Here is a 12,429-nt window from a genome sequence, read left to right on the forward strand (position 1 = left end):
AGTTGGAAATATTCATACTTTATTTATTGGCATTGTATGTCTCACAGTTTAGGAAATTCATTAACATCCATACACATAATTGTAGAACTTTTATCCTGATCCAGAATTGTAATTTAACACACAAACTTTAGAGCCAGGCTATTATAAGTGGCAGCCCTGCATTCTCACACTTTACCCACTAGAAAGCCTGGTTGTCCTCCAGGTCCCTGTTTTTTCACCTAGAGATAGGCTTCCCAACCTTCCTACTTGAAACCCCTTGAGAATGTGGCATTGTTCACAGTAGGAAGGTGAGTCCTTAGGTCTCCTGACATGTATATGTTAATAAAACAGTGTGCTGATATTCTTAATTCAAAGCAAGAATTGTCTCCCTGCCTTCAGGCTGCATCTTGTTGACTTGACAGCACATGGTGTTTGCACCCCCTAGAATTTGGAGTTTTTTGAACCTTGATGACTTAGCTAGTTTTTTCCTGTTTTCTTGAAGTATTGCTTGATGTTACCCTGTAAAGGTAATATAATCTGTGTCTATTCTAATCTTAACTGTTGTATATATTTAAGGTAGTCTTAATACATAAAAAATAAAGGTATGTTTTAATTTTTCAGCAAGTTGAAGTAGATGCACAGCAGTGCATGCTTGAAATCTTGGACACTGCAGGAACGGTATGTATGGTAAAGTGTGTGCAATATACAGTGTCAATTATAAATGCAAAAATTATTTTTATTTATTTATATTATTGTTATTATTATTATTTTGAGACAGGGTCTCCCTGTAGAAACCAGGCTAACTTTTGAATTCACAAAGATCTACCTGCCTCTGTCTCCCAAGTGTGCTGCTACACCTGACAAATTATTTGTTTAAAAGTACTACTTGTATTCTTTTTTTCTAAACTGTGTGCATGTGTGTGTATGAATGTGTGTATGTATAGCACATACAAACCTGAAAGTTGGCTTGACATTTCACCAAGTTTCCCAGACATTTATATTGTTGTTTCAGTCATTAGTACCCCTCATAAAGAATTTAAAATTTACACCTTTGAGTAATATACATGGGTCATGATTCTGCATGCACCTTTTATTCCACATTATTCACAGTATCACAGAAACAAAAGATAAAAAATGCCTAGGCCACCTAGGCCAAGTCTAGACTGAACAGTGTAACCACAGCTGTCACTTAGCTGGGAAACCTCATACTTATATGTATCTAAAGAACTTTGAACATTTCTCTGTAAATGTTTTGTGTCCAGGAGAGAACCTCAGTAAGAAGTAGCAGGAATAGAAATATCTGTAAAATAATTTATAAGAGATGAAATGTGGCTACTTAAAGAGAATCTGCATAAAGCATGGCAGAGAAAGATACACACTGCAAAGTCCTGGTGGAGAATGAGGCAGAGACAAAGAGGGATATGATCGTATGGCTAAGTTTTGACTTTGACATGGAAGACTGGAAGAAAGATTGGATTAATTCTTTTTTTTAATCTGATTCTCCTCCCTGTCTCCAGAGTGCTGGAATTAAAGGCATGTGCCACCATGCCTGGCAAAGATTGGATTGGATTAATTCTTAAAGCTGTTTTTTTCTTATTCTCAGATTATACTTTTAAAATGTTATAATTCTTAATTGCAATGAATCAGTTATTGAAGAAATTATAAAATGCCAGAATGGAAATTTTCATAGTCTGTGGTCTGACTGAAAGAATATATTATATATTTCACATGGCATTGACAGTGCTCGGCATACATGTATTCTTCACAGGCTGTGTGAGATGTTTTATGGGTAACTTTTCTTAAAAGTATTTATGTCATTATATCAGCCCTTATTACTGTAATGAAATGCCTGTGGCTAACTAACTTCATAAGAGAGGTTTATTTGGGCTCACTTCTGGAGGTGCAAGGCTTACAAACCGAATTCGGTGATGGCCTTCTTCCTGACAGATCCCAAGGCAACACAGAGCATCAAGTGGCAAGGTACAGGAACATGCATATCTGGTTCTCCCTCTCCTGTAAGAAGCCACCAGTATTCGATCATGGGTTCCACTCTAATGACTTTCATCCTAATTGCTTCCCCAGGGCCTTACCTCTTAGTTTCCTAGAATCAAGTTTCTACCCTGTGATGTCTCAAAATGAGGATTAGATTTTGGCACATGAGGCCTTGAGGTATACTCAGTCTACATCCAAATTGTCACAGCCAATCAGATTTGCAGATACCTAAAAGTAAAGGGAATATTCTGGGTGTGTGGTAGGCATCAGCCCATGTTTGAGGGCCTACTGTGTGCTGGACACTGTTCTTCTCACAGATGCTCATAATGTAGTTAAGCAGAAGTGTAGAAAAATGGTAAAGTATGGGTTTGGTTGATGATACCCTACAGAATGGTGACTTTGTGGTCTATTGTAACTTGAGGTAAGACTCTAGACTGTTCAGCACTTTATGATATATTAAAGCTTTTAAATAGGGGGCTGGAGAGATGGCTCAGCAGTTAACGGTACTGACTGCTCTTGCAGAGGACCCGAGTTCAATTCCCAGCACCCACACAGTAGCTACAAACCATCCTTAACTCTAGTTCCAGGGGAATCTAAAGCCCTCTTCTGACCTCCACAGCATTGCACAACAGGGGTGCACTCACATACATGCAGGCAATATACTCATACACATAAAACAAAAATAAATAAATAATTTTTTTTTAAAAAAAGCTTTTAAATAGTTTTAGAGACAGGATGTTTCTGTTCCACTTGACATTTGTTGTATATAAATCTTTGGTGTCTTAAAAAAACTTTCTTAAATGCCAGTTTTTCAAATTGTATCTTGCCTTGATTTATAATTTTTTAAGAAATGTTATATAGTGCTACACTACTTATCAAGCTGTTAATTACTGATTTTGAATTGTCTACACATTCTTGCTTTTTAATCTTCTTTCTACTGTAGGAACAATTTACAGCAATGAGAGATTTGTACATGAAAAATGGACAAGGCTTTGCTTTAGTTTATTCCATCACAGCACAGTCCACATTTAATGATTTGCAAGATCTGAGAGAACAGATTCTTCGGGTTAAAGACACTGATGATGTAAGCAGACTTCATAGTTAAATACATTAAGTTTATTCCAAAACCTTAAGTAATGTTCAGTTTTAAATTTTAAATGTTTACTCAGTTTAAAGTCCCTGTGCTTGTTTTTTCAAAGAAAAGAAATAGAAAACTGTTTCCTAAATGGTCATTATTAATGTTTGATAGACTAAACATTGCTTTTCCCTATATTGTTCTTTTAAAATTATAGGCATGAGCCGGGCGTGGTGGTGCACGCCTGTAATCCCAGCACTTGGGAGGCAGAGGCAGGCAGACCTCTGTGAGTTCAAGGACCTGGTCTACATAGTGAGTTCCAGGACAGCTGGAGATACAGGGAAACCCTGCTTCAAAAAGACAAAAAAAAAAAAAAAAAAATTATAGGCATGACATGTTCAAACAATGTGCCATTAATAAACATCCATCCTTGATTTTTTTTTTAAGTTGATTTAATTTATTATGGCATATGGAAAAGGAGTTCTACTTGAGGGGCCTTCTAAATTCTCCTTTTCATGTTGTGCAGTTGATGAATGCATGTCAGGAACAAAAAAAAACATGAAGTTGATTCACATTCTTGAACATTTTTAAGTGTTGAAATAGGTTGGGTTTTCATGGTAACACCCTTTTTTACTTCCTTTTTAAAAGTTTGTTTTAATTACCATAATTAAGTCCATTGTGGTGAAAGTTGTATCCTTTTGTAAATAAGTTATAGCTTGGTTTTTGTTTTACCTATTTGCTTTTAACCCACAAATCTTTTTAGGTTCCAATGATTCTGGTTGGTAATAAATGTGATTTGGAAGATGAAAGAGTTGTAGGAAAGGAACAAGGTCAAAATCTAGCAAGACAATGGAACAACTGTGCATTCTTAGAATCTTCTGCAAAATCAAAAATAAATGTTAATGAGGTATGGTCACATATGCTTGTGATAGCTTTTTATATTGAATATAGAATTTAAATTAATGAAAAAGAGCTATAGAAATGGCTCAGCAGTTTAGAGCACTTGCTACTCTTGTGGAGGACCAGGGTTTGGTTCCCTGTACCCACAAGGCAGCTCAAAACTGCCTCCAGTTCCAAGAGTTCTAATGTCTTCTCTCTTCTGACTTCCTGGCTCCTGCATGCACATGGTGCATATAAACTTATGCAGACAAATACACATACACATAAAAATAATAAATCATCTTTGTAATATTTATTAATTAATAGGAAAAGTATGTGTGTCAATATTACTTCAAGTTACTATATGTCCACGGTGATACATTGATCTTATAGGTGGAAAAGAAAAATTGTTAAATATGCATGGAAATAAATAGCTACTTCAGTTTTCTTATAAATGCTGGTACAGTGAAGTTTATTGTGAAAAGGGAAAGCTAGGTAGATGAAACAAATTAACTTATCAAGGATACCAAGTATTTTATGTAAAAGGCTAAAATTCAGAAAGGCATGTATGATTCTTGAAGGAGCTTAAAGTAATGTACAGCAAAGGCATATAAAAAGATCTAAGAAAGTAAAAAGGTCTTTTATTCTTTCTTTATATGATAGAATTGTAATTGAACTAAAGTAAGATTTTGCAGCTCCTTCAATTAAGTACTTGTTTTAAAGAGAACAGTTGTAGCTCCCTCAAGAAAAAAAATCAGGGCTAGAGAGATGGCTCAGCAGTTAAGAGCCCTGGCCACCCTTGCAAAGGCCCAGGGTTTGGTTCCCAGCACCCATATGGCGGCTAACAAACATCCGTAACTCCAGTTCCAGGGGATCCGATGCCCTCTTCTGACCTCCATGGGCATTGCATAACACAGGCGCACTTAGATAACATGCAGGCAAAACACTAAATACACATAAAATAAAAATAAGTTTTTTAAAAAAATAAATATGAAAGAAGATGGCACTGGTAAGAATAAACCTGGCTTTATGCACATTCTTCAAGAGTATTTGCTTTCTGGGGGTTATAGCCAGGGAAATTTTGGGTGGGGAGCATATTTTGTTGGTTGGTTTGTTTTCTTTTTTGTTTCACTTTTTCATTTTGGGGTTTTTGTTTTTTCCTCTTTAATAACGATGATAATATGTTTGCAGATCTTTTATGACCTAGTGCGGCAAATTAACAGAAAAACTCCAGTGCCTGGGAAGGCCCGCAAAAAGTCATCATGTCAGCTGCTTTAATGTACTAAATGCATTGTAGCTCTGAGCCAGGTATGTTATGTTTCTCTTGCTCTTTTAATCACTCAGTTTCATTGAGGGTATTGTCATAAAAGCAAGTAAAATTTTTGTTAACCCTAAAAAATAAATGGCTAGTTTTTAAGATACTTGAGTGAGTGTGATGATCCTAGTAATTAAAATTATTATATATAATATATATGTGTATATATATATATTTCATTGACCTGTCAATCATCAGAAGTAAGGTATTTCACATAAGTGAGTATTCTTTTTTTTTCCCCCAAGTGATCAAAAAGAGTATTCTCTTCATTTTAGACATAAGTGAGTATTCTAAATGAGTTCATTCAGTGTGTGCTTAGACCCTGATGGAACACTGGTGCTGACCAGAACCAACATCCCCCACCCTTAATTATATTCAGGTAATTAAGGTATAATAGAAGAGAGAAACAATTTTAAAATATGCTTGGTATAGCCGTGAATGATGGCACACACCTTCAGTCCCAGTGCTTGGGAGGCAGAAGTAGGCTGATCACTGTGAGTTTGAGATCAACTTGGTCTATATATTAAGTTCCAGGTCAACCAGAACTATATAGTGACTCTGTCTCAAAAATTAAGTAAGTAGGGGCCGGAGAGATGGCTCAGCAGTTAAGAACACTGGTGGTTCTTGCAGAAGATCCAGGTTTGAATCCCAGCACCCACATGGCAGCTAACAGCTGTCCATTGCATGACACTGTTAACACTTACCTACACACAGGCAATACATGCATACACATAAAATAAAAATAAATAAAATTTTAAAAATTAAATAATTATAAGTAATCAGACTAGAGAGATGGCTCAGTGGTTAAGAGCACTGGCTGCTTTTGCTGAGGACCTGAGTTCAGTTCCCAGCACCTACATGGCAGCTAACAACAATCCATAACTTCAGTTCCAGAGGATATGACGCACCCCTCTGGCCTCGACAGAATTGTACACACAAGGTACATTTAAATAAGTCAAAATTTATTTTTGGGGTTGGGGATTTAGCTCAGTGGTAGAGCGCTTGCCTAACAAGCGCAAGGTCCTGGGTTCGGTCCTCAGCTCTGAAAAAAAAAAGACAAAATAACAAAAAAAATTTATTTTTAATGTGTTTATTGGGATAATTCATGTCTGTAATCCCTGTGCTCACTGAGGAGGTGGAGGAAAGACATAGAAGGGAGGCAGCAGCATCTCCGGGTCCAGGATAATCCGGGTGATATAGCAAATTTAAGGACAGCTTGTCTCAAAGAAAGGTACCACATAGGATAGCTATAATGATAGAGTACATCCACATAGTATTCATCATAAAAACCCCTGACACATCAATCATATGCCCAGCAGTCATAAATGTTGTGTATAAATTGAGTTCTTAAAATAGCCTTGTGAGGCAAGAGCTGTTATTTTTTTTCCACATTACATACAGATGAGGGGACTGAGGCAGAATATTACTTGCATTCTGTATGTGTATAATTCTAGAATTATAAACAGTTTCAAGCCCTGTAGCCAGTGATACTAGCAGAGCCAAAATTTGCACAGATTGGCTAGTGCATGAATCCATGCTTTGCCTCTATGCTCTTGTCTAAGAATCTAGGTAAGTCTAAAGTCTTAAGATGTGAGACACAAGGAAGAACATGTAGACATTAGCTGTGTTGGGGAGGAAGGGTTCCCCAAGCAGAGAGAACAACCTGTACAAACCCAGAACTGTAAGCAAAAGAAAGCTGAGCACACAGCATTTTTATATAGATTTTGAAAACATTCACATTAAATCAGAGCAATGCTTATAACACAGATCACTATTAGATCAGTGTCTGACACGTAGCAAACACTCAACTATTATCTACTATTGTTTGCCAGTGGGGATAATTTCCTATTTAGTTAGCATTAAAACACTTCTTCACTGTATCCTTATCGTGGGAACTTTTGACATCGGTCTGATTGCTTCCTCCTGTGCTAAGAGGCACTTTAGTGTGTTTTAATTGCTGGTGTGTTAGCACATGCTTATAACTTGCACTTGGAGGGCTGAAACAGGAGGATTGAAGTTCAAGGCCTCTCTCTCAAATATATCTCAAATCCAAAAAGGGATCACTTTAGCAAAGGCATATGCATAGAAAAGTTGCCCAAAATAAGTAAATATTTAAAGTTTCATTTTCTCTTAAAAAATGACTATATGTGATTTTAATATAGCGCCAGCTTTTTGTTAATGTCTAAAACATGAAGAGGGGCTGTATGAATGTGATTTAGGAAATCTATAACTATAAATTGTGAAGCAGTAAAGAACTATGAAATAAATAAATTCTGCTTGTTGACGTCACTGAGCCAGGTTTCCCACCACTCTGCCAAGAGAGTGAGGAGCCAAAGTTTTAATTTTCCGATAGATACTAGAAGCCTAGATTAGACATGCATTCTATGTGATGTAACTCTATGATTACGAATAATTCATAAGATCACTCATTTTGTTAATATTGCTATCTGTCTTTTTAATCTTTGGAAAGTAATGCACAGGAATTTGCATAAGCTTTTCTCCTTTTAGATCTAGACTTTTCATTTGTCTGACTTTCAGGAGCAGCAGTATAGATTTCATCTTTTTTTAAAATAAAGAGCTAAGAATGTCTTTGCTGTCACACTTCATTGTACTCTTTGCAGTTAATGTATTTATTTTTCCTTTTGATAGGTCTGAAAAACTGTTGCCCAATTCAACAGTGCCAGCATTCCAACTTTGTTAAACCTACCAACATCTTAAATGGACTTTCCTGTGGTGGTACCCTTTAAGAGGAGGATGAAAGCTACTATATCAGTTTGCACATTCTAATCACTTTCCAGTATCACAAGAGAGATTTTTACTTATATACTAGTTCTAGAGTATGCTCCTGGTAAAACCAGAGGCTACATCCAGTATTACTGCTAAGAGACATTCTTCATCCACCAATGTTGTACATGTCTGAAAATGGTGTACTGTATACTTTAGCACACTCCATACTTTGTATTGGAGAGTACAATAATGTAAATCCTAAAAGCACCACTATTTTAGCATAATAAAAGAAAGTCCAAAGAGCTCCTATATAGACTACTCCAGATAACTTCGCTTCTTTGATACTTGTAGCTTATTGTAATTTTTTTTTTAAATTTAAGGTCATTATCATTGTATTGTACAAAATAAGCGCTTTGATTAACACAGCTATATAGTTTTTTTAATTTTTCAAAAACCTGTGGAGACAGTGATCTTGTCTTTAAAATATGATAGTCCTTTCAGTATAATGTCTTAGATTAAAGACGTTGCCTTTAATATCTGTTGGGAAGGAAATGTCCAGACTTTTCAAATCTCCTTATTATGTTTCCTTTTTGTTTACATAGGGAACAATGTTTATAGTTGTGTGTACAGTGGGGGTCTACAACAAGAAGTGTATATTTTCAAACAATTTTTTAATGATTTAACAGTTTTTGTAAATCATTTTCAGGCTTCTGCAGCTGTAGATTCTCACTGTGAATCCCTTGCTTGCTCATGCATACGTGTATTTGCAATACCAAATATACAGGTTTAGTATTTTTGCCTGTTAGTGATTGTTTCACATGTGTAACGTTTTGGTTGAGATGTTAAATGGTGGACGAGTACTGTGGATGTGAATGTGGGACGTAATTTTAATCATGTGTAATTGGTCACAAGGCCCAATTTGCAGTAACGATTGCTGTTTTATTTAACAATGCCTTGTTGCTTTGTATGCATTAACGTTTGGGTGTAAAGATTGTGTGTCTATACAACAGGGAGCCACAGTATTTAAATTGACCAACCTAATGTTACAACTACTTCAAGGTGGCCAAATGTAAACTAAAAGCCTTAATTAAAGTGGTGCAATTTTGTATAACTTAGCATCCGTAGTTCAATAAATTTGGATTGCCATGCAAGGGCTTGCATTATAATTACTTGCCACTTGAATGTGTTTTGTGTAATGTTTTAACAGTGCTAGAAAATAAATATGGGCTTACTTTCTTTTTAAATGTAATAGATGTTATTTTACACAGTGTGTTTTCATAATTTATAACATAGGCAAACCAGACTCATTAATTGCAAGAATGAATGAAATGTCAGGGGGGTGGTCAGCCTAGCTTTGTTTGACTGTCCACATAAAACCACCACCTTTTGAACTTTTGACAAAAGAATTTTGTAGATCAAGCAGTATTATGCATGAGGAAAACGCCACTGAGTAGCCTTATTATACTGTTACAGTTATAACAACCTTTTATAGGGATTCGAGTACTACTTTGCTTTTTAAATAATACATCTTTGTCTTACATGCGCTATAGTTCAATTCTTCAGTGAAATTTGTTAGAGTTCCATGTATTGAAAGACCTAAAGAAAATGTTCTTCTGGAAGCCCTCACTTTTTGTCATTGAGACTTTTTTGGTAGAACTAATTTCATTTATAATCCTTTGAGGGATTCCTTCAAAAGTAGAACTCGGAACACTAAAATTATTTCACTTTACTGTGTTCTGTTACATTCATTTCTGGTACCAATACTTATCAGTAGTAAGTATTCATTCAGCAGATAAAATCTAAGTGTCCAGAATTGCTCTAAGGGATGGAAAGATGGCTCAGCAGCTAAAAGTACTGACTGCTCTTGCAGAGGACCCAGGTTCAGTTCCCAGCATCCACATGGTAGCTAATAACTGTCCATAAATCCAGTTCCAGGGGGTCTGATGCCCTCTTCTGGCCTATGCAAGCAAAACACTCGTACACATAAAATAGAAAAAAAAACATGAATTGTTCTAGGAGCCAAGTGTGGTGATGCATGCCTTGGTTCCAGACAAGCGTAGTCTACATAGTGACCCTATCTCAAAACAACAAAAACAGTGTGGCATCTGAAACCAAAATTATATTCTCTGGGTTTCTAATCCTACCTCTTGTCATTTCAAATGTGACCATAGTGGGTGCCTTTGTTTCCTCATCTCCTTATTTTTAGGCAGGGTCTTTTATAACCCAGTTTTAACAGTGCCAGTGCTGTCCTAGCACCAGTTTTGTTCAATTGCTTAATACTAACTGGCTGTGGTTTCTCAAAAAGCTCCATTTCTCCCATACAAAAGTGGAAGCTGCAGCTTAGGGATGAAAATAATATGTAGATCTTGGACTTCTCTGGTGTTTGAATGGAAACACCACAAATAGGAAAATAGAAAAGGGCATAAGTTCCTGTTCATGTCTCCAAGAATAGTTGGAGAAACTGAACAGCAGAAGAAAACCAGTTTTCACATGTTTAAAAAGCTAAAAATTGTTGTGAATTGTCCTTTTGTATGTGTGTGCTATCTGCATGCATGTTTGCATGTGTATGAATGCAAATGTATGAATGTGTGTTTCTGTGTACATGCATGTGGAATCCAGGTATTGACATCATCTCTTCCAGAATTACTCTCCACCATGTGTCAGGCTCTCTCACTTGAACCCAAAGCCCATCAGTTGTGCTATCTAGCAAACCAGCTCCCTCTGGGGGTCATTCCTGGGTGCTGTCTGCCTCCTGTCTACTGGGATTACCAACAGCCACCAATACACTACCTGCTGAGCCATCTCTTCAGACCCTAAAAAAACAGTTTTTAATAAGTATCTACTTGCCTAGCATGTACAAAGCCCTGGAAATGTGAAGGTGTTTTTTTCATTTGTTTTGTTTTTTGGTCTTTTTGAGACAGGGTCTCTCCTGTAGCTGGCCTGGAACTCACTATGTACACTGGGCTGGCCTGAACTCACAGACATTTTCCTGCCTCTGTAGGATTAAAGGTGTGTACCACCACGCCCAGCATGAAAATATTTTATAATTAACATTCCTACTGTCTTACAAATCTTCATTGTTTACACGTTTGTCTCTCTTAAACTGACAGTGAACCATAACCTTGTGATTTAGAAGACAAGTAATTTTAAAAAATTGATTCTAAACCTAGTATACTAGTATGGTTGTATAATCAAGAGATTGAACTCTGTGATCAAGGCCAATCTGGTCTACATTGCAAGTTCTAGGCCAGCTGGGGCTACAGGAAGACCCTGTCTCAAACAGAAAAACCCCAAAACATTCTATAATTTGTTACAGTACATCAGTACACCCAGTACTTTATGAATGCATAAGTTGAATGTGGAGAGCAGAACTGGTTTAAGAGAAAAATGCACAAGGCTGTAGAGAGCTTTGTGAAGCTGATGCTGATTGTGCCTGCTGAAACTGGCTGCTACACTAGTAACTGAACTGTTGAGTCTATAGACTCAATATTTGTGCATTGTTATTGTTGTTATTACTGTTTTGTTTTTAAGGCAAAGTCTCATGTATCCCAAACTAACTTCAAACTTGACATGTAGTCAAGGATGACCTTGAATTTCTGATCCAATTAACTCTGCCTCAGTGGTAAGTGGTGGGATTACAGGCATAACCCCACCATGCCTAGATGGTAATAGTTTAAACTGTTAAAAGAAGGACTAACTGAGCGTGGTGGCGCATGCCTTTAATCTCAGCACTTGGGAGGCAGTGGGATCTCTGTGAGTTCAAGGACAGCTGGGGCTACAGAGAGACCCTGTTTCAAAAAGACCAAAAGAAAAAGAAAAAGTAGGAATAAAGGGGTGGAGAGATGACTCAGAGGTTAAGAGGACTTGCTCTTACAGAGGACCAGGGTTTGGTTTCTTGTACCCACATGGCAGCCTATGGTGCCTGTAATTGCGGTTGCAGGGGATCCAACACTTCTAACCTCAGGCACCAAGCAAGCATTTTGTGCACTAAAGTATATACAGGCAAACCACTCATATACAAAATAAATATTTTATTGTATTTATTAATATATTTTAATTTTTTATGTGTGTGAGTGTTTTACCTACAAAAATTTAAGTGTACCAGTATCATGCAATGCTTAAAAGTTGTATCTAGAATTTGGGATATCTCATTGTTGTGTCTAAGAATCAAGAGTCCATTGAGTATCTGCCATATTTCCAGGCATTTGTCACAGTGCTAAAGGTGAAGCAGGAAAGTTCTGCCCACATTGGGAAACATAACACTCAAAGCTCTGGATAACCATGTTAAACTTGCACAGAGCTTTCCATCGGGGATGTTATATCACATTAGAAAAATATGCTATCTGAGCTGGAGAGAGGACTCGGTGATTAAGAGCACTGGCTGCTCTTGCAGAGGACCCAAATTCGAATTCCAGCACCCACATGGTGGCTAACAACTGTCCATAACTCCAGTTTCAGGGGA

The 12,429-nt window shown here is 36.9% G+C and overlaps 1 protein-coding gene across 3 annotated transcripts in view; it reads left to right on the forward strand.

Moving 5' to 3' along the window:
* Positions 1–9,211, forward strand: part of Rap1b (RAP1B, member of RAS oncogene family) — a 36,049-nt gene extending 26,838 nt beyond the window's left edge. For all 3 annotated transcript variants that reach the window (XM_008846967.2, XM_029570335.1, XM_029570334.1), the window contains exons 4-8: positions 601–657; positions 2,915–3,055; positions 3,810–3,953; positions 5,117–5,233; positions 7,890–9,211. In XM_008846967.2, the coding sequence (XP_008845189.1) occupies positions 601–657; positions 2,915–3,055; positions 3,810–3,953; positions 5,117–5,203 (429 nt within the window). In that variant the 3' untranslated portion in view covers positions 5,204–5,233; positions 7,890–9,211. The remainder of the gene's footprint in view (positions 1–600; positions 658–2,914; positions 3,056–3,809; positions 3,954–5,116; positions 5,234–7,889) is intronic.
* The last annotated feature ends 3,218 nt before the right edge of the window (positions 9,212–12,429 follow it).

Source organism: Nannospalax galili, unplaced genomic scaffold (assembly GCF_000622305.1).
Source record: "Nannospalax galili isolate Female #2095 unplaced genomic scaffold, S.galili_v1.0 scaffold463, whole genome shotgun sequence".
NCBI classification, from domain to species: domain Eukaryota; kingdom Metazoa; phylum Chordata; class Mammalia; order Rodentia; family Spalacidae; genus Nannospalax; species Nannospalax galili.